The sequence below is a fragment of the Cyprinodon variegatus genome, unplaced genomic scaffold (genome assembly GCF_000732505.1).
Source record: "Cyprinodon variegatus isolate N-32 unplaced genomic scaffold, C_variegatus-1.0 Scaffold31, whole genome shotgun sequence".
In the NCBI taxonomy this organism is placed as follows: Eukaryota; Metazoa; Chordata; class Actinopteri; order Cyprinodontiformes; family Cyprinodontidae; genus Cyprinodon; species Cyprinodon variegatus.
Genome location: NW_015150484.1, coordinates 1,146,674 through 1,169,735, shown reverse-complemented (window position 1 = coordinate 1,169,735; position 23,062 = coordinate 1,146,674). Strand labels below are relative to the sequence as shown.

The 23,062-nt window shown below is 38.1% G+C and overlaps 2 protein-coding genes across 2 annotated transcripts in view; both read right to left on the bottom strand.

Annotated features, from left to right (window-relative positions):
• Nucleotides 1-703: 703 nt before the first annotated feature.
• Nucleotides 704-1,979, bottom strand: fabp6 (fatty acid binding protein 6, ileal). Its single transcript, XM_015400557.1, has 4 exons — nt 1,782-1,979; nt 1,545-1,705; nt 1,375-1,464; nt 704-1,278 (listed from the first exon to the last, which is right to left on the bottom strand). Exons 1-4 carry the CDS (start codon nt 1,846-1,848, stop codon nt 1,219-1,221), a joined length of 378 nt encoding a protein of 125 aa, XP_015256043.1. The 5' UTR covers nt 1,849-1,979; the 3' UTR covers nt 704-1,218.
• Nucleotides 1,980-7,655: 5,676 nt separating this feature from the next.
• adra1b (adrenoceptor alpha 1B) overlaps nt 7,656-23,062 on the bottom strand; it is a 27,949-nt gene continuing 12,542 nt past the window's right edge. The window contains exon 2 of the mRNA XM_015400432.1: nt 7,656-8,748. Within this exon, the coding sequence (XP_015255918.1) occupies nt 8,183-8,748 (566 nt within the window). The 3' untranslated portion in view covers nt 7,656-8,182. The remainder of the gene's footprint in view (nt 8,749-23,062) is intronic.

Sequence of the window (23,062 nt, the reverse complement as noted above, 5' to 3'; positions counted from 1 at the left end):
ATATATATATATGTTATATTTGGTCATTTTAAAGACAGCAGACACATGATATATCCCAACAGGAAGGTATTGCATTGTCTGAATATCAACCCTGCACGACTGGTATAAATATGAAGTCTCACAGGGAAACTCATCGGCTTGTGTCGTTATGTCGAAAGAGGGCAGTGCATATTTGTAGTTGATTTTTGTGGCATGGTAACTGCCACCCTCCTCAAAGTTTCTTAGTGTCAGCAAAAGCCATAGAGACTTCTTCGGGCCATGACACAGAAGTCATTCAGCATTCAACTAGATGTACAATCGCAAAAGTTATAAAAATATTTTATGAAGGAAGCAAAGTTGCTTAGTCAGTTTAAAAATCTTAAAATTGCTGTGTGCAGCTTTACAACTTAAGTCTAACCCATCTTTATATTTAACTGTAAAAAATTCACTTAAAAAGCAAAATTGTGCTTTTATCTTTTACTGACATGTGACTCAGCCATAGTGGGAGCCTCAGTGTGCAGCTTCATATACAGTGCTTACACTATGCACACAATACAGAGGATTATTTCTATTACTGGGTATAAATAAACATAGAGGAACTAGTTTATCTGGAATAGATTATATCTTGTTTGCTAGTTTTTGTGTAATGGTAGAAAGCCATATCATCCATATCAAACCCTCTTTCAGCTGGTTGTGCAATAAATAAACGGCAGATTTTTAGGAATGTCTTTTGAAAGCTTTTTATTTAGAATTGTATAAAAAAGATTCCACCCAATATCATTCATAAGGTGCCTAATTCTTATTCATGTAAACTATCATAGTCAGTCCTGTGATTTGAGTCAGATATTTCCTTCTGATTGAGGCAAAGAGATATGAATCTTCTGCAGAAGAAAACAGGAAAACAACCTGGACAGAATAACATCTGAGTCAAGCAAAAACATTATTTCAAAATAGTTATGGAAAAGAAATCTGTAGAAGCAGGTTATAGGCTACTTTAGTGAATGTTAGTGGTTTAGATGTAAGTCCTGTTAAAAGGGACAATTTCAAACAATAAGTTTTTGTCACTTCTGCAAAATCAAGCTCAAAAGTCATGAGAAACTCATTTTAGAGTTGCTGACAGGCAATCTGTTAGTGGCCTCATTTATGTGGTCACATTCTTTCTTTTTCTTTAAGAGGCCGGAGAGTTGTTTGCCTGACAGTTTTTTTTTCTCCTGGGCAAACATGTTGGATCCCGCAGAGCTAAATCCTCTTGCACACTCTCTTCATAGCCACACCCTTTTCACCAGGAGTGACACAGATCTGCACAATGAAAATGGTAGAAAAACAGAAGTTAAATGATTCATTCAGTTGTCTGAAGGTTGAGATCACTTTTACAGTGTCAAAGTTTCCTCTCACCATCACTAGTTTATCGTCTATAATTTCTGCTGTGAAGAAATATTCTGGAAACTGCAGACATATCTTTCCATCTTTCATGGTTACTGTGCCCTGTGGTTCACAGAGATCAGAAAGTTTTAAATAACAGAGTCGGTGTTTGGCAATTCTTCAGTCCAGTGGTTGTAACTCACCTTAAAAGTGACTCCTTTTATTGATTCCATCTCGCACTCCTTTCCAATTGTAAAGCTGATGCTCCAGCTCCAGCCGGGGATGGTCTGTGTCCAGGTGTAGTTGTCTCCATCCTGAACAACCTCAGTCACCACTTTGTGCTCTGTCTTAGCATTCTGAAGCCCTGTGATTAAACAAACACAGTGTTTGAATAAATTATTTCTCACTACATCAATGCCTAAATGAAAACATCTGTGTACCAGTTGCTTCTAAAAACTCCTCATAGTTCTCTTGAGTTTCAAGCTGATATTTCCCTGCAAATGCCATGCTGCCTAGCCGAGGAACTGAGAGGAGAAGACCAGCGGAAACAGTTTATGAGTCAACAAAAGAGTGGCTGAACAATTTAAACTTGTCTCTTCCTCTTCTGTCCCACCCACTGCCATCATGTGACACCAGCAAATGCTTGAGAAACGTTTTTCTCCTCCACCCCAAAAAATGCCTGTTGCATGACATGAGGGGGTGTTATCACTTCAGTTAGAATCTGGCTGTTTAACGGTTGGTTTGTGGAGAACATGGGATCATGTTTAAACATGTGATGTTATCGGCAGTGTTCTTATGGTGGTTCAACAGATGCCACTCGCTGAGATTTATGTTGAAATTCAGGCTGCTTAACTGTGCGATGGTCTTTGATAAACTGGGAATATTTAAAGTTTGTGGAACAGACAGTTTCTGTGGTTAAAACATTGCTTCTTAAAATGCATACATCCCAAATTTAGATGACATGTTGTGGTCTTCATTGTATAGTTAGCCAGCCTCTGTTGCCTCTTCAGCAGCTTGTTCACTTCTGCAGCAAGACTTCTGATTGCACCATCAAAAACAGACCGAGATGGTCATGTTCATGTTGACATTAGACTGGATTTAAAATAATGTTTGTTGTAAAAATGATCAGCACTAAATAATTAAGTGAAAGGAAGGGGAAAAGTTCGAAAGGTGTTTGTTTTGCATCTAAATTATCCAAAGAGGCAATTTGTGCAGCACTAATAGCTGAATATTGTTTTTAGTATTTCACCACTACCAGCTTTGCTTAAGCCTGCCCATCTCTCTGTACAAAATTGCTCCTGCTCACTCAGATTCAGATTGGACAGTCAGCATCTGCGGTTTGCAAGTCTTACCACAAGATAGTCGATATTACTCAGGTCAGCACTTTGACATACTCATTCCAACCCATGTGTATTCATTCAAACTATTCCTGCTTATTCTGCATGAATGGAGGCTCCTCTGAGACTGTTCCCAGACAATCTTCAGCATCTAGAAGGGAAGCACAGACCTCTGCAGGTGAAAATGAGGAGAGCGCTCTAGATGCTTCCCTGCCAAATACTGAAACATCCCCAGCCGACTCCTCCCGGCCCCCTCCGGCTTCCAATCCTTCTCCAGCATCGTCTGTCGCTGCTAAACCTACCGATTGCACCACTGTTGCTTTAACCACGTCAGCCTCTTCAACCCAGGGGGTTACCAACCTCACAGCATCGTCATCATCGTCCTCTTCCTCCCCTGAGCCAGGAGAAGCGAGTGCTTCAGGAGCTGGAGGCAGTAGTACTGTAGCAGCTCATCAACACCTGCTGCTTACCTTATCAAGGCTGCACTTTAAAAAATTAAATTGTCTAGAGAGCTGTACTTAACATAATTTCTTTTTGTTTACACTTGTGTATACAAAATAAATCTATCTAAGTCATATTCTTTCCTAAGCCTGTAGAGGAAAACCCTCCCTTGCAGCAAAATGCTCAGGTTCTGGTGAAGAATTTATTAAAGATGAACATTTCTTTTTAGACTTGGCTCTTTTGGAAAGCTATCACTTTTAACAGATTCTCCCACCTGAGCTACGGATCTTTACAGATCCTCCAGAGCTACCATGAGCCTCTTTGCTGCTTCTCTGATTAATGCTCTGCTTAGAAGACCAGTTTGGGTAGGCAGCTGGTTTGCAGATTTCCCCTAATATTTCCATATTCATTCTATGATATAAAAACTAAACTGTGTAAGAACGATTGGATAATGTTGAATAACACAGCGCTGCTTCCAAACTTCACCAAATGTTCCCTCTCTGCTCCCTACTGATCATGATGTTTGATTGATCTTAAGACAGCCTCTGAAGCCTTCACGGAGCAGCTCCATTTACACTTAGAATACATCGGATAGATAGATGGCTTTTTTAAATGTCTTATTTGATCTCTAAAGGTGTTTTGAGTATTTTTAGTAGTAATGGAGCAAAGTGGATTTTTTTTTTACACAGACCACGCTTTACAATGTTTTGCTTGGAGAATCCTGTCAAATATTTTTTTTCACTTCACAATCAAGATCATCAGTTGGTTATTCACAAAAAAAAACTCAAACTTTTCATTTTATCCACATTGTACGGCAGATATTGTCCCTAGGATCAAATTGCTGATTTGCATTCACCAAGTTTCTCCGCAATATTGAATTCACAACACAGTGCCTTTTGTTACTAATGTAAACAACCCGGGGGGGCACAAATGTCGAAATGCTTTAACAGAACCAGGAAAGTCCTTTCCCAATCTTTTTTCCTTCCCTTGGGTGCAGACAGAGGTTTACACATCAGATAACATTGTAGTTGTGCTTTGGCTGCAAACATTTTATTTTTATTTTTTATGAGAATTGCCCCAATTAACAAGTGTTTGGAAAGTTGCATTGTAAAAGCTTTTGTTGAACAATGTGGGTTCCAATATTCTTTTTTTTTTTAAACAGGAAAGATGACCACTGTTTAAAAAATAATATGATGATGATAATAATAATAAAAATAATCATAATAAAAGGAGCAATGTCTGACAGGTTAAGGACAGTTCATGCCAGTTTTATATTAGAGGAATCGTAAACCGAGGACAGAATGTTCTGCTTTTAAACAGAGAAGGGTGAAAGGTTACTGCAGAGTAAATGCTCAAGTGGGCTCTTACATAAATCAATCATTTGAAGCCTTTACAAAAAGATAAATGTTGTTCTCATTGAAGTCCAGAGTTTTTATTTTATTTTATTTATATGCTTAGAGGACAGAGATGAATGAACAGAATCATTGAAGGCATTGGCTGAATTTTCATCTGAAAGGATAGTTTATAAGTAGGACCACAAATGTGTTATGAAATGGTTTTACTGAAGGTTACATTTTATTTAAAAATCAGAATAACTTTATTAATCCCTTCCAGGAAATTCTTTTCTTGCAGTGTAACCCTTTACAGAAGAGAGAAAAATAAGATTGAAAGTACAATAAAGCAAAAATGTATCATAAGCAGTACTCACGTTGAGGGGGGATGGTATCCACCTTCTTAAAATACCATTCCCTGTTACATTTTATTACTGAATGTGTAAAATTTCTATATATTTATTTGGCAGGCTGAGCAAAATAAATAAAATCAAAGAGGTGGCCTACTATTACTATAAGCTGGGAAAATTACTCCTCTGCATTTGTACCTTACTGTGCTGTAATTTTGCTGTCAGTTTATGGTTGATGTACTAACAACTGGAAAATCAAGTTACTTTACACTCCACCTGAGAGTTTCATTGCTGCCACCCTGTGTTTAAGGAGTGAACTGCTTGCTCTGGAGGTTGTGAAGTATTTTCCAATAGTAATAAATCATCTGATAGGGGTGGCCTTATGGATGGCCGCTTATTGGCCAGCGGTTGTCCCCCCTCTTCTAGCTCCATCCCTGGATTCCTCTCAATCTAAGACATTATGAATTGAACTTTATTAATTTCACACTGGAGAAATTCAGCTCTGCATTTAACCCATCCCATTGAGGACCAGTGGGCTGCCACTGCATGGCAGCATAGTGGCAGTCTGTTGGGGTGGGGCTTGAACATAGAATCTCTGGGGCCAAGTGCAATGCCCTAGCCACTAGGCCGCCACTCCCCATTCTTATAAAGAATAGGCAAAAACTGTTTTCTAGATTTATTTTTTTACATTTGTAATTGTGAAAAGTGCGATTTGTTTTTTGCGTTTTGTTTGTCCTGTTTCTCTGACTGTGACTGGCTGGATGTGCTCTCTTCATCCTCTGACATGGGAGATGGCTCGGAGCTCATCTGCCTGGCTGTGTTTCCTGGACGCCCCGCTTACAGTGAGCCTGGTTCTGCTGGAGGTTTCTTCCTGTTAAAAGTGAGTTTTTCCTCTCCACTGTCACTACAAGCATGCTTAATGTGAGGGATTGCATCCGAGTCAATGAGTCGATGCAATCAACTGGTTTTCCTTAGATAGAAAACTTTGAATCAATTTGACGGTATGATCCGGTGAACTGTAAAGTGCTTTGAGATGACATGTGTTGTGAATTGGGGCTATATAAACAAACTAAACTAATTGAATTTAATTTTGTCTTAGTTTTTCAGAAAAAATCAGAATGAAATACATTGCAATTTTTAAAGAGACTCAGTGCATATATCATATCCCTACATTTTGTTCAGGGTTTTTTTTTTAGGCTCTTGTGGGCTTTATTTAGGATTTTTTTTTTTTGAAAGGAGGCAGACAGGAAGTGCCATTAGAGAGAGGGGAAAGACATACAGCAGGCCGAGACTCTCACCTGCAACAGCCATGTGGAGGACCAAAGCTTCTGGTCGCACACTTAATCCATTCACCATTGCCATGGTGGTCAGGTTTTTTAGTGACAGGTTTTGACATAGTTACATCATACAGGGTACGCTACTGCATTTAAATCTCCAGAAATGCTGCGTCTTTCCAAATTGAATTCTCAATTATTGCCAATCTAACTTACATGCACTAAGATGGCTACAGAGGGCAGTATAGCTTACTGTAAGCTTTCAAGCATACAATAATGTCTACCCTTTTCCATGATTCCAGAATGGAAGGATGGATGGATGGATGGATGGATGGATGGATGGATGGATGGATGGATGTCATCCTTAAATGCTGAAGGACATCTGCAGGTGATGATGATGCATGGGTTATTGTCTGGTTTAGGTTATATGAGCCCTGTAAGGGATTTTAATCCCTGAGTTTGCACGACTTTTTTAATTTGTTGTTGAATCTTATATTTTAAGGATGTTTGGACCAAGATTTGTGATAGGATGTATGAAGGTGAAGCTAAATAAAGTATGCAGTAACACGTGTGCACACAGTTTGGTTTGTCTGATTTTATTTCATTTTTTTTTTGCCTAACTTTTCAGACTTTCTTTTTACTGCAAACTTTCAGTATAACCTGGACAATCTTTTGCACATGAAGCCCCAGGCAAGTTTATAAGGCAACAGATGATTTGGTCAATTTATTCCTTGATTGAAATGCTGGGAATTTGACAGTCTAACTGTAGAGCATGGTGATAAAAATCCTTGTAAATAAATAGTAGTAGTACTGCTTAAAGGCTTAAATTGTTATAATTTGTTTGATATTCTGATCTATATTTGATATTTTAGCATTTGAAAATACTAAACATGAGACACTTTTAGGCTGCTTTGTTTTAACTCATTTTCAACCCCATATTGTTCTTTTTTCTTGAGCTATTTCTGTGAGCTTGGACTTATGTTTTGGGTCATTACCTTCCTGAAAGATGAACCATTAAATAGGTAGGTGCATACCTGCCCTGCCCTACATCACTGCTTGCTGATCTAAAAAAATAGAGCATGTTGTTAACCTGGTAGGTAAACCATATTCAAGGTAGGTATGTCCTGCAGGGGGCAGGTAAGGATACAAATAGATAAAAAAATCAAGCAAAATTACACTTTGTAAAAGACTGTGAGGAAGGGATGACATTACAGCATAGCTTATAGCTCAGAAAAGTTAATTTTTAAAAATATAATTGAAAAATATTTTCACTAATATAATCATTTGCTATCATAATCAATAGCTGTAGCCCTGATCTATTAAAAATCTTTATCAGGCGTTCCTGGTAAACTGTTGGGACGCTATACCCCCTAAGTCAAAATATCTTCTCTGCTACATTATTTTCATTAATGTATGTGGAAATAACAATACCAAAATTTTATGAAAATAAAGTTAAATCTTATAAAACATATTGGAAAGATTAACATCCACATTATAGCCAACAGTTGGTCTTTAAAAAATTAAAACAGTTGAAAATCAGTATTTGAACTCTATGTTTTTATTTTTCCATCACATCTCTACATACACACTTACAATATATTTGAAGATTGTGCGCACATCAGAAACATACAGATAATACTTTATTTACTACCTTCACAAAATACCACAAGGATATCAGAGAACTGCGACAGAGAGGTCATCCTATGCCTCATCACTCTTTGTATTACAAGAGGCCCATTTTTTTTTATTTTTATAAATCATGTTCAGTATTTTTACAGGAAGGTAATCTAGTCTAAGTTCAAACATTTGAAGGTTTGGAGTGAATTTAGTTCAATTCAGGTTACCCCAAAGAACAAAGAACATGCAGGTCTCTTTATGACCCATAGAGGGCAGCATACAAGTAGGTTTGATTGTCTTTTTGTGGTCACAGCTCACTGAGAAGAACCCTTTTTAAATTACAAAGAGATATAAAGAGTAAATGAACATATTTTCACCTCACACTGATCACTAAAGACATGCCACTGACTGTTTCACCATCACAAACCACGTACAGTGGAACCTGTAAAACCTTTACTCCCTAACAGCAATAAATCAGAAGCTGCCAGCTGTTACACATTGTCATCATGCCCCATAATGTCCCTGTTGATTCCTCGTTTGTCTTTAATGTTTCCAAAGGTGAAAGAAAACACACCTCCAGCTGTCCCCTCAGCCATTTTCCCCTCTCTGCTGTCCCCTCTAAGGGTTCCTTTCTGGCAGCCTGTGGGGCTGCCAGGCAGCAGGTTAGGTGTGGAAGGGGCCGAAGTGGTGGCTCCCCAAATGTACAAAGTTTCCCCCTCTGGGCATGGGGGGAGACCCTTGCTCAGGTAGCTGGGGCTGGGGGTGGCAGAGGATGGCAGGGTGCGCTGGCTCCCGTTCAGCCAGCCGGAGGTGTGATCCGCAGAGCTTTTCCGGGAGTTTCCAGAGGAACGGAAGGTGGAGGAACGGTAGTTGTAGGACCTCCATCCAGGGCGTCTGTGGTGGTGACAGTGGCACCTCAGGATCTGGATGAAGGCCAGCTTGAACTCGCGGCTGTAGCAAGGGTAGATGATGGGATTCAGGCAGCTGTTGAAGTAGCCGAGCCAGAAGATGACTTTGAAGAGGGTCTCAGGTGGTCGCAGGTGGACATTGAAAGACCCTGAGGATAATGAACAAAAGGAGAAGGATAAATGGAAAATAGGTCGCAGTCATCTGTTATGTAAGTCCAGAAACCTATAAATCCATAATGACTCAGTGTTTGGGTTATTTAACATTCAAACGTTGTTTTTATTAGTCTTTAGTGAGTCAAGCTCAGCTGGATTCCCATGCTTCTGTGCACCAATATTACACTGCAGTAAAATCAGAGATGCAGCAGTGGATTGTGCTTATGTTGACGGCTGGGCCAGTAGAAACTGGTCAAAGTTTGCTCACAAAGTGCAGATAGACAAGGCTTTAGACTATATTTAAACTTACAGTACAATATTTATTCAAAGAATCTTTGTTGTCAATTCTACAAACTGGCCTAAAAGATTGACTATGCACTGAACTGACTGTGTCACCATCCTGCAGCCTCAAACCCCAACTTACAACCTACTGCTGATAACAGCTTTTAATTGAAAATATTTTCCTGTTAAAGAGGGATTTCGCTTCCATCATTGCTCATGCTCGCTCAGGATGAGAAATTGTTGCAAACAGCTTATATTATATAAACAGCGGAAAAATTATTTGACCATCTTGGCTTTAACAGCCACCATTAAGTTTTTTGCAAACTGCTGCTATATGAAAATATTTTAATTAAATCTTAATGGTAACAAGTGAATCAAAGTCTAATAAGATAAGTTGTTCTCTTAAAGAAAGGCAGCTAAAGTAAAAATTACTTTTGGAGAACACAGCATGTAAAACAGATGTATCTCATTAAACGGACAATCAGTTTTCCTGAAACATTTGTTTATTTTAGTAATTCCATGCAAGAAGTAAAACAAAATCATGAGTCTTCTAGACTCTGTTAATATTTGCAGTGTGTTTATTCCTGGTAATTTGGATATAATGTTATGTTTGAGATAATTTGATGACATTGACTTACAGCGAGCGGGAGAACCTAAAACTTGGTCTCTCTGAAATTGTAAAATTACAGAGAATGTTAAGAAAATGTTGCCATAAAAAGTCCTGGATCCAAGCCTAGTAATGGAGTCAGTTAGAAAATGCGTGGCTTAAACGGTGCACGAATATCTGCCTGTAGATGATTGTGAAAATAAATTCAAGAGTTTTATGGAGATTCTCTGGGCATGAATTGAAAGGCCGTTTCAGACATCAATTTACCACATTCTGGGTGTTTAGCAACTCCTTCCCCAGATAAATCAGCTGCTCAGCGGTTTGATGTCCTGTTTTCAGATAAAAGTAAATGTAGTGCTTCATTTTCACCAAGTTTGAAGGAGACACATAGAGGGAAATAGACCAGCTTTTGGACAAGCTACAGGTGTGTATTACAACCACTTGGACTTCTATTACACCCTCAGCAGAGCCACAGACCCATCGTCTACCTATGCTGCACTGATGAAGCAATGCATGTAAAATCAACCAAGTTGTAAAGTAGTTTTACATTAGTTTATATTTTGGCTTTAATTTTTTTTTTTTTTGCTGTGTGTAATTATTTGTTGTGAGAAACTAAATTATGGTATTTTATATTATATTAGCAGGGGATCATCAAAACACAAACAAATTAACAGTTATAACCTATTACTCTGTGTAATGAGTCTATATCATATGCATTCAAACTATTTATAGCCATGTGAGGAAGTGTCTAAGAGTCTAAGATAATAAAAGTGAGATTTCTAGTGGCAAATATGAGCATTCATCAATCACTAAGTGAGAAAGAGTTGTTAAAAAATGTGATTTTAGAGCAAACATAAAAATATGAGAGAATAACAGGCAGCTTATGTCAACTAGTAGATAAGCTAAACAGATAACTGGACTCCCCATAAGCCCTGGTTTCATATTCAAATGATTTAAGGATTGCATGTTTAACCAGTAGGTGGCAGCATTTCTTCAAACTTTCTACAATCACAGAAGCACCAGGACCACTAAAAAGGAAGTTTTTCTATTTAGTAAGACCTTCATGGACAGATAATGTGCTTATACAAAGTAAGGTTTGTAATAATGTAAAAAGTAGAAATTAGACCAATCCTGAATTCCTCCTTAATTCTCTGGGAGAGTCTCTTCTCTTTAACCATGATCATGAAATGAAATTGAGGGTTTTACTGAGAGGTTATGAAGCATAAAGTGCATTAAAACACCTCTGCTTTCCACACACAGACTCACAAAGGTTAATGTTGTGTGTAAAGACAATCCTGAAGGGGAACATATATTAAGCAGATAGTGAAGCAGGCAATATGTAAAAAAAAAAAAATGTATGTTCTACCTGCCTACATCTACGCTATGCCTTTTCTCTATATGTTGCTAAGCTTTAAAAGGTGAAAATAATAGATAAAAGTGAGTAGGTGAGAAGAGGAAGCCTGCTGATAATAAAAAAAGCCTATTAATACGCACAGCAAGGGCGGGATTAGTGTGAAACAAAGACATACATGAGGACTTTGAATGCAGGCAGATGTGAAGAGTCCCTAAATGAAAGGGACCCACATTCTTACATTATTATCAAGCTCCCGGAGAGGCTGAAGATGCATCAGGATATCAAGTGTGAAATTAGTTCTGGTAATGCCTGACAGTCGAGTGGAGGCATCTCGGATTTACTTAATTTCAGTTAGACGGCTTGAATGATTCCTTAAAGCATCGATAGCTCTATATAACAGTGACAAAGGGTTCACGATTTGCACACATGTTTTTACCGTTATTCTAATCTTGACAATAATGCCACTAAAGGCTTGAAATCTCTAACTTCTGTCTGTGTGTCTGCAGCTGAACTGAAACCAGAGAGAGTTGTCTTGGTCTCCTGAGCTGCCAGCTTCTAATTCTTTTCCAAGCAGCTGGTATTTTCACATGATTTTTTTTCTTCCCTTTCTGGAAACCCACTTAAATGTGACTGGGTGAATGTGAGAGTGATGAGGATGACTGGGATACATGGCATGCCTCTGCAGAAAGAGCCTGTCTTTATCCATCTTAGCTTTGGCTGCAGATCCTGATGGACTCTGATGGTGATGGCTGCTTTCATCAGAAGCCCAAAAAGGCTCAAGTGTTAAAGGATTTTTTTTTTCATTAGGCCCTCAGAGCATTTTATGTTTGATGTAAGAGATTAGTTTTTCCAGACCGCTGTGTTGGTTACAACCGTTTAGCCTCTCGTTTACTCAACTGGCCAGGAAATTAACCTAAATTTGTCTGTAATGATGCCAACGAGCCACACAATGGGGCCAAATGACCCAAACAACTAGAGAGCGAATGACTCTACATCATTTAAACATGTGACTCCTACTATTGAGTCCACAGGGAGCTAATATCACTTTGATAGATTTCCTGTGCAACTTTATACAAGCAGAAAAGGAAAGAAATTGACTAATATTCCTCATAAAAGGCCCCCATGACTTGCATGAATAAGTATGTGTGAATCATGTAAATGTAAAAAATAAAGGTATTCTATTTTATTCTGCATAAAGAATCATTTTGTTAGTTTTTACTTCTAAATATTGTTAAAATAACCTTTTTATTTTACCCTATATGACAAAAACATTGTTTGATGAGCAGAATGACACCTCAATAGTAAAGTATCTATAACGCTGCATTTACAGCAAATGTGTTTTGGGCATCAGAGCGTCTGATTTTTATGTAAAGCCCATGAGGGATGACATCAAGAGGTCCAGCGGCATGTCCAAGTGGCGGGAGTGGCGGATCCAGGTGTTCTGGCGTCCGCGGGACACCGTATCCAAGCATCCAAGCATTCGATGCTATGCATCAACCAATCAGAAGAGCTAATCCAGAATTTTTTGGGGTGGAAGATAGAGACTACATCTACATGCAAGCTGTTATTGCTTCTGCAAAGCTGTCTACATATGAAGAATAAACAGATATCAATGGGTTAAACTCCATAGGTTTAAAAAAAAAGCGATAAGAATTGATTTTCATTTAGGCTAAAAGGAAAAGAGAGCAAGCTCTGGTCATTATTACCGCACTTAAAAAATGTTCTTAATGAACTATAGCAAAACAGTTTATAAATACCCAAATCAACAAAATAATGTTAAGACCTTTCATACTGTTTCCAGAGCTGCTGGCCGACAGTATGCTGGAGGTCTGGCGCTCCGAACAAGAACTGCATGTTTTAGCAGGATCATAATCTTGATTAACTGATTGCACAGATATGGTTTTGATGTGGACTTTTTTGCTTAAAAACATGTAAAAACTACTTTTCCAACTCATCAAAGTAAATAAAGCCAAGCTGCACTCTAGCTTGTAGCTACAGAACAGAGCAGATAAACTACAAGAGCCTCAAACCAACGCGAGCAGCATTTGACCCATCGTCCAAATTTTGCCGTGTAAGAATTTTCAATGCCCAAAAGGCTTGTGTGAATGCAGCCTGTAGCCTATTTTCCTTTAATGTACTTTGGCTGTCTTAAATCCGGCAGCCAGATTCGTCGGTCGATTACATCATAGACCAGCGCCGAACCCTGTTCAGATTTGAAGACTCCTTTTATGCAACCAACATATGCAGCCTTCTTTTCGCCTGTTTTGAAGGACGGGTGCTGTTTTTATAACTTAGCCTTGGGTATCCCATAATTCATTGCGAGTCCAAGAAAGCCTGCTGCTCCATGCTCAGAAGTAAAAGCAAAATGGCAAACAGTCCACCTGGACTGGGTCCTTCAGAGAAAGCAGACGCCGAAATTGAACACAGCACTCGGGTCACATGTACTGCGGATGTGACATCAAGCACATCCAAGTTAAATGGGTCAAATCTAGCAAACAATCAAATCATTATATCCTAGATGGATTTGGGGGATACTTAAAAGCAACTGGAAACCAACTAAGCTTAGAAATAAATGGAAAATCTAGGTGAAAAATTAAAACTTGTCAACTACGAGCGAAGAAGAGTGCCGCAGTTCTGTGCTTTGGCCACAGGTGGCAAACTCCATCATGCCTGTTTAAGCAATGTATCAAAATGAAAAATAATTATCAATTATCTATACCTGTTTTCTTTTAATACATGTTTTGAGAACAGCAATTCATAATTCTCACTGGTTTCCTTTCATTATCTGGGTGCAAATAAATGGGCAGAGATATGCATGTTAGGTCAACTGGTCTCTCTCTAAAAGGCTTTTAGAACTGCACAGTGAAGCAGCTAGTAGCACTGTTGCTTTGCAGCAAAAAGGTCCCGGAACTGAATCCAAATCAGGGTCTTTCTGCATTTTCCTTGTGCATACTTGGGTTCTCTCCACTTGCTCCAGCTTTTCCTCCACAGTCGCAAAACAGGACTGACAGTTTAACTGGTATATCTAACTAACCCTAAGGTGGGGGTGCTTGCATGTTTTTTTTTTGTCTTCTTTGATGACCTCTGAAGAACTGTTCAATGTATACCCTGCTGTAAACAGGCACAGCCTCTCAGCAACCAGGCAATGGTAAACAATAGACTTCAGAAGTATGTAATAATTAATATTTGACATTGTTTAAGCAGTTGTAGAAAAAACTGTTTGTTTGTTTGAACAGAAAATAATGTGTGTTTGTTTAATATATATGCTAGAATTAAGAGCAGTAAAAGCCTTAAGACTGAGAATGGTAGTAAATCCCCTTTTCTTGATTTATTCAAACCAAAGGGTAAGATAAATAAAAATGTATCCCCCCCCAAAAAACAAAACAAAACAAAAAACAAAAAGTTCAGACCAAGAAGTCAGTTCTAACTATTTCTGTTATGACACACAAAAAAACAGACATTTGGTACATTGCGTATCTCTGCCTGATCAAGTTCGTTAGCTGGTCGTTAGAAGGGGGACGCTTGTTTACACACGTTGTCACTTTTTATGATGCATTTTAAACTAAAACACCAGCGCTGCATCAACAAGGCAACAAGATCAAGAGGAATTCTTTCTGCCAGATAGCATTGCGTGAAGGTGCAGATTTCTGGGTAGGGATAAAAGATTTCTGGAACACAGCTGGATCTCTCTTTCTAAAATCTGACATTCAAGCCAAAACTGTAATCAGGGAAACCAAAGGTCCTGATTATCAGGATGGTAACTTACAACATAACAGTCATAAAAAGCAACATCTAGAAACAGTCGTTGTTTGTAGAGATGTTGGAAACATTGAGGAGGGAATATCTGCAGTTACCACAGTAGTTAACTAAAAACAGGCACCCTTTGCATTTCTCTATGATGTCAGTACTACTAAACTTATTTATGTGATATTCTTAGCTTCAGATCAGCTTAAAGAACAGCATCAGTACATACCTATGATTTCTATTGCTAAACAGGGAGAAAAGGCCCTCAATTAATAGAGAAATGCATGGTGAAAAACTATGCAAACCCAAATACTATCTAACGTTATTAGCTAACCTAACCTGAGTGGTTCTAAAATAATCTGTTCCTCTAAAACAAAAACAAAAAAGAAGAAGAAGAAAAAAAGAAAATAGGTGCATGTATGGGAGAACATGAAAAAAATGGAAAACAGTAAGTTGTAGGAACAAGAAAAGGATCTGCTACAAGCACAACAAATATACACAGGAAAATGTTAAACAAAACAACATTGAAAAACTGGAGCCGTGAAGCCACAGTTCAGATCCTAATCTATAACACCCGGTTAGCTAGAGCAAAACACTGTCAACAACAATAAGGCATTAGGTGTTTCATCTAAGAACCCGATTAACCTTTTAAAAGAATGGCTGCACATGAAAATAATCAAAAATAATATGCTTTTATTTAAGACTATGGTTTATTTTTAAAAAGGAGGCTTTAATATATGTTTCTTCTGTAAATTAAAAAGCAAAGGAATACATTTTTATATGTAAAAATGACCAACTAACAGTTTATTTCTTTGATGCATTTTGCTTTAAGTTTAGTAAAAATCTGATAGTGATTAAAAAAATGCTATAATTTTTTAGGTGGAGAAAACTCCCAAAATTCTTCATGTAGTGTTGAATTACAAGCTGATGTCTGTCTGTCTGTCTGTCTGTCTGTCTGTCTGTCCCACTGAGGAACTGAGGCGTCAGAAGAAGGCCAAACAATGACCTCTTAATCCTCACTTCAATTAAAGTTCTTTCAGATGGGCTGAAACCCAGACAGTGGTTCTACCTTCCTCTTGGGAGGAGCTAATAAACATCCCAAGGTCTCTAGAGAGAATAAAAAGGCGGGTCAAGGCCGTCAGGTTTGTAGGTCCCATTTACACAAGCAGGGGGATAAAGGGTAGGAAACGGTGCATCATGGCTGAGTGGCCTGTAGTCACAAAGGGAACATATTTGTTTGTTTTAGTTCCATGTGAACTCACTCCATTTTTGTCCTTTTTAGAGTGTTTATGTAAAGAGCCTATACTATAAGAGGATGCGAGGGGCTTGTGCTGCGAGACAATGGTATAAATACACAGCAGATAACCGCGGGAGGCTTGATGTGGGAGGTGGTCTCGGGTTCTTCTGTTAAGAGGACTGCTTGCACCTCCTTCCTGAGGACAGGCACGCACACAACTCACTCCGAAACACAGGAACATCTTAACAAAACTATGCATCCTGTTATTCACACTAATTGGAAGGAGCCATGCTTATTCTCTGCCATGTGGAGCACACACACACCCTCAACACACACTCTTCTCCCTCCAAAACTCAGGCATCCTGTTTCATAACACCTATAAACATGATTAATGTGGCTCGGATTGAAAGCGCCGTGGCCCTCACACAGAGCTTTCCGTCAAAACCGCCATGTGGAGATATTTTTAGGAAATCACGCTGACAACATGGAGACCCCTTGCCTTCACCTTCCTCCTGCCCCATGGACCCTCCTTGCTCTGCGCTGTCACCTTTCTCCTTCATCGCTTTGACATGTTGCGCACTCCAAAAAAATCCCATCAATTACCTCTGGTGCACAGTAGACTCTCAGTTCAATAAAACAACGAAAGACACTCATAAAACATTGTTTTCAAATTTCCATAAAGAAACATGCTGTCTTTTGCTACATTTTGCCGTTTGCACCAGTCTGTTTACAGAGCTTTTGCAGTATTCTCGTACCCGTTGGGGGTGTTAAAGAGCTGCATGAAAATATGAGCAAACACATGCATCCCACTGATTAGTCCTCTTTGTCTGAGCAGAGAAGAGGAGAAGGAGACAAAAGCCCACTGAGACGCATGACAAATGTTTCTACTGATTCTGCAAGTTAATCATAATCTGTAAAACTCTTTATAGATTAATGTGAAATCTGTGAGTTTAACAATGTGTATTATTGAAAGTAGATAAGCAGTAAAATGCAGCTTTATGGTTCCAGGTCATAGTAATAACACCTTCATAAACTTTGCTGCCAATATAACCTGCTAATAAAAGGTTCAAGAAGCCACTGATGTCATGAATTATTTCTTATTAGGACCTATTTAAAAAAGGTGGAATTCATTCACCTGAAGAAACATAAATTTACACATCCATCACGTTAAGAAGCAGTCTTATCATTGTATGACAGAGTTTAAAACATTATTCAGTTACGATGTTGAAACGTTCCTGTTTTTCTGAAAAAAGGGTCTTACTTGCATTTTATCCACATTCTGAATTTGTGTGGCCACAAACCTTAAATTATGTTGCTGTTTATTTAGGAAATAGACCATCAAAAAATACTGCAAAACTGTTTCAGATATTTTTTTAAAGAAATAACAGAACTAGAAATCACCCAATAAAGGTTTTTTAAGGCCAGTGCAGATTATTTTGGCATCAGTCTAACTAAGGGGTCTGCAACCTTTCAAATCTAAAGAGCCATTTTGCCCTGAGTCCAGCTAAGTAAAAGTCGTTTAGAGACCCAAATATCACATGACCTTTTAATAAAACACAAGTTATTATTTTTTTCAAATAAATGTCAGCCAGGACTAATAGAGCAAACAGAACTTTCAATAAAATGGTTTCTTTATCCTCAAGAAGAACAAACTATTCTGTAGTAGAAAAAAGGAAATAAAGCTGATTTGACCGACCACATGATAATTCACACAGGTGAGAAGCCTTTCACCTGTACATTTTGTGGCAAAAGTTTTATTGTAAAAGGTCATTTGACTAGACACTTGAGAAATTGCGTAGGTAAGATGTAAAAAAAAAAAAGTAATAGCTGTGAGAAGCCACAGGAATGAACAGCAGAGACCTTTTCTATTCATCCTATTTGATATGATTGTCTTGTTCTTTTTACTTTGCTAAGTGAAATAAAGTTCTGACTGTGTGGAAAAAAAAAGTCTCTCATAACGTGAATCACTTATACGCAGCTCATAAGAAGCAGCTCCTCCAACAAAATGTTGGATTAACTGTTCAACTAGAATTCAGCAGTTTTTGCAACACAGCTATAAAAACATAAATTGGTATATAACAAACAGAAGTGGCATTTCTAAAAGACGACAAACGGGAAAAGAAAGATGACGTCTGCAACGTCGTTTCAGGTTTGCATATGAAAACAAACACAGTTCAGACATTAATTACTGGAGATTTGGATTCTTCGCTCATGTTGCCATAAAGTCGTCTTCCTCAACCAAATCTTGGCTTGAAATATGTTCCTGTTCTGTTCTCTCTGCTTTCAGGGTGCAAGTCACTAACTGATCCGTCCTGGAAGCACGATCTGTCCCATCAGCTCATTTGCGCATGTGCAACCAGATATATATCCGGGTTTCCATAAATAATGTAATTATGGTACTAAAATTACTTATTTCTATCATGAACTCACTAAAGAATGTTAATCCACCATTTTAAACAAATGTTTTATGACTTTTCAAAGACAATTTTAATGATTTTTACCTCATCATCGGACATGCTCAGAGCAGTCCAGCAAAATATGATTAAATACTGTTTATCTACATTTTAGTTGTTTCTTTCTTTAGGTTATGCACTATATACCATAATGTTAACACAAAATGTAAACAGAAAACTCCAAAAACGCTAGATTTCTGTTTAAATCCAAAGCCAAAAAAGTTAGCTCTCGGAAGTAGCGTATGATCCCAGTGATAAAGCAGAAAGGATTTTAATGCATTTATTTTCTCTGGAAATACATTATTAACAATTAACACATTAGTTTAGTAGGCTTACTATTTTTAAGGAGTGAAAAGGCAATTTAGGTATTTCCTATAAATTAAAATCGAGGGTGACCCAGATGTATATCTGTTTGCGCACGTGAAAATGAGCCGATTGTACGGATCGTGCTTCCGGGACGGATTGGGTAGTGACAGTGCATAAAATGTATTTTTTTTTTTCAATTTCCGGTAGTTTTAAAGCCTCTGTTAGAATAGCACCACATGCTGATAAAAACAGGAACTTCAGCCAGTATTTGAAGTGACATATTAGCAAAGCAGGATTAACAAAAAAACATTTTACAGGTATCCATTTTTCACCTGGTTACATAGGTAATCTGTTGCTATCTTAGACAACCCAACATTTTTTTTAAAGCTTTTAAAACAAGAAAAAATGTAAAACGATTTATGATGGTGAAGCATTGAATTTCTTCTATTGGGTATTATTTAATGTGAGAAAAAAAAATTATAATACAGCACATTATTCACAAGTTAATGAAAGGAAAAGTAGCTCTAAAAACATGTTTCTGATTGTTTTAAAGCCTTTTTGTTTGCAAATTCAATTAAAATATTCTTTATAAGGGCTGCACAGCAGCAAGAAGGTTTCGGGTTCGATTCGCTGCCCTGTCTTTCGGCATATTTCTCCATGTGAGAGAGCTGAAGTACCTGGTTCTCTCTGGGTACTCCGGCTTCCCCCGCAGTCCAAAAACATGACTGTTATGTAAACTGGCTTCTCAAAAGTTCTCCTTAGGTGTAAGTGTGTTCATGAATGATTGTGTGTAATGTTTGTATTTGTGTGGCCCTGGGATAGACCGGCGACGTGTTCAGGGTGTACCGCCTCTCGCCCATTGATAGCTGGAGATACTGTAGGCACCAGCACCCCACGCGACCCCAGCAGGAATAAGTGTGACAGAAAATGGATATTCTTTATAAAAAAAACACTAAAACATCTAAGACTGGTATTTGTTATTATACTATATTAGTTGGTTCTTTATATCATTTTTAGACAATAATACGAGCCATTGTAGAGATTCTTAGGAGCTGCATATGGCTCCAGGTAAGCAGGCTGCAGAACCCTGGTGTAGGTGATCCCTGATATGTGCCAATTCTTCATCCTATATTGCTTTTTCTTCCACTAGTTATATAATAAGAATGACACAATGACAACAAATGTTACACAACAATGGATGAAACTAATCATGGATAGCAAATGGAGAGATATAATGCATGCTCTTAAGGCATTCATGCTGAATGCACTAATGAATCATTAAACCCTTATATTGATACAAAAACACCAACTATATGGGATTACGAATATTGGTTGGCCTGTATGTTTCTAATCTGAAAAGCAGTGTGTATTTATGTCCATCTCATCTCAGCAAAGAGTTTTCAGAATCAGCTTTTTGTTTTTGTCTTTAGGCTTTATGTTTACAATCTCCAAAAACGCAAGAATTTTATAATTTTTTTCTTGTGCAAAATTTCCAAAGTTTAATTAGTTTGGATGGAGAGCATCAACTGGATTTAGTTGTGAAATTAACAAGGCCATAGCAGCATGTGCTTTTATCTAAACTATCCCAGGCTGGATGTCTCTTTCTGCAACCTCTACTCCAGACTTCAGGTTCTAAATGATTTTTAATTAAACTTTTATTAATCTCACACTGGAGAAATTCACCTCTGCATTTAACCCATCCCCTTGTGGAGCAGTCGGATGCCAGTGTGTGGCGCCCAGGGAGGAGTGTGAGGCTAAGGGTCTTGCTCAGGGACCCAGAGTGCAGGCTGTGGGGATCAGGGCAAAAGTGCTCTGCTCTAACCACAAGAGGCTGATTTATACTTCAAAACTAGGTCTTCTGCATAGGTATCGCAGTGAACTCTTGTTTTTATGACCGTAATTGCGGAAAACAAGTCGTCAAGTTGGACCAGCTAAAGTAGCGAGGTGCGAGAGAACGCTGGGACCCTTTTTCCTCCTGGATCTCTGCTCTTTTTCGCCGTCCTGTCCCTCCGTTGTTGGACAAACCTGCCCCCACTTCCTCACTGCCTTGGGCATATCTAGACCCACAGCGTATAAGCAGACCATGCTCAAAATTGAGCATAAATCAAAAATGTCTGCGTCAAGCTCACTGCGACACACTACTGCAGGGAGTATAACCAGCCCTTAGGCCAACACTCCCCCTCAAGCAGGTTTTCTTTAATCATCATCTTTATTAGCCTCCCAGCCCCACTAAAAAAAAAAACTTTCCCACAGCATAATGCTTCCACCACCATGTTTCACTGTAGGGATGTTGTGTTCAGGCAGAGTTGAATTGTTTGCTTTGTGCAACATAATTGCCAAAATGCTGAATATTAGTCCCTTCTGACTCCAGCACCCTTTTCTTAGTAGTGCCTATGAGCATAACTGGATTCCTCTGGAAGAATCCTCTTACATTTTGTCATGAAGGTCAGGTTTGTGAAGCTGATCTCTGAAACTGTTCCTGAGTTATTGGATTCTCGTCTGTTTCTTTGATAAATGTTTTCTAGGCCCTGAATGTCAGTGTAGGTGGAAGACCCTGTCTTGGTCCTACTTTTTTTAATCATCAGATGATGGATTCACCTCTGCTATGAGATGTTCAAAGCTCGGGATATTGTTTTATAGCCTGAACTGCTTTAGATTTATCTGCAACTTCAACCCTGACATGTCTGGTTTGGTCCTAGGTCTTTATCATGCTGTTTATTTCCCTTCTGCCTTGCAACTGTGCTGTACTTCATATTGGTCTGTATCACAAAATCAACAAGTTACATTAAAGTTCATGACTGTTAACATGACAAAGTTATTGTAATAATATTCTAGCAAGTCGGGTCATGCAGCTTCAAAGTAGAAGTAGAAGTGAAATACAAGTTAAGGCAGTCAATCATATTTATTTACGCTTGTAGTATGTGAACCATATGTGGAGAGTTGATCTTTATTAATATCACCTGTTCAAAATCAGGATGTGCAAAATGTTTGTAGGTTTTAGCAGTTGGTCTTCTGCAATATTTAAAGCATAAATGTGTCTTGAATTTTCAATTTTTTGGTCAATTTTTTACTTTTCAACTTTAAAATTTAAACCTTTTGTAGAAGATGTCAAGACATCAATCTCCACTTTGTGAACTGTTGGTGCAGATTTCCAGATTTTAGGCCGACCATGACCAAAGTATAACCAAATAGGGTGAGCCTGGATTATACAGTAGATTTTAGAAGCATTGATCAACACTGATAAATCTAGCACAATACCCATCAATGTGATGTATTTGCGTATCATGCTTATATCCTACATTTATTATAAACAGGTATTGGTCTGTATGAGGACTACAAATTATATTTATCAAAAATAGTCATGTTATCACATATTAGCTTCATTTTAACTTAAGTTTTCTATAATCAAACTAATATAGTGTTATTAAAATACTACAGAGGTCATTTAAGGCTAATATTTCTATAGATAAGGTCTATAACATCATCTGTTATTAAAAAAACTAAACAGATTTATGTTATCACTTTTAAAACTTCAAAAAGATGCCAAATATTTTTGTGGAGTAAAGCAAATTCTCCCTGGCTGCAAAGAGCAGTGTGCCCCATCTTCAACTGTTTCTGCACCGTTTCCCCACATTGACAGTTTTTGTTATTAACTTCTACTTTGAATGTGTTTTTTTTTTATTTCAACAATAAAACATATTTTAGGGCTGGTAGTTAATGATTATTTAGTTATTGAATTAGCAGCTGAATATCTCAGCAACTGCTTTTCATTGCGATTATTTTTTTCAGTCCTAATTTGTTTACAAGACAGAAAGTTGACCAATAGCTTTAAAACTAAAGAAGTATCTGCAACCAAAAAATCTTTTTAATAACCACTTTTAACATGACAGACAACATGAGAGCAAACCAAGGCTTTGGCCTGGCTAACTAGCCAGCTATCTTTGCAGAGCTGTTTGCAATGAGCAGGTTTCTTTCAAAGCCTTTCCTTATTCAGTTGACCTTTTTTACATAATTGCTTAATATTTCACCTCCTTGTACATCGGTGAAACTTTTAAGTACTGATAACTGACCAAATTTATTGCATTAATTTTGACTGGAGTTAAATTAAATTCTTTATGGTTAAAGCTGCAGTCTGTAACATTGAGAAGAGAGCAGACTTCGACTGAAAATTTGAAGAAAAACAGGTTTCACGCCACTCCCCCACCCTCTCTGCTTCACTTATGTCCCACCTCCAAGCTCCACCCCTCTCACAGCATCTGCGGGGCCGCATGCGACCAGAAGCGTCCAAGCAGCGTACGCGGCATGGAGTGTGAACCGGTAAGAGCGA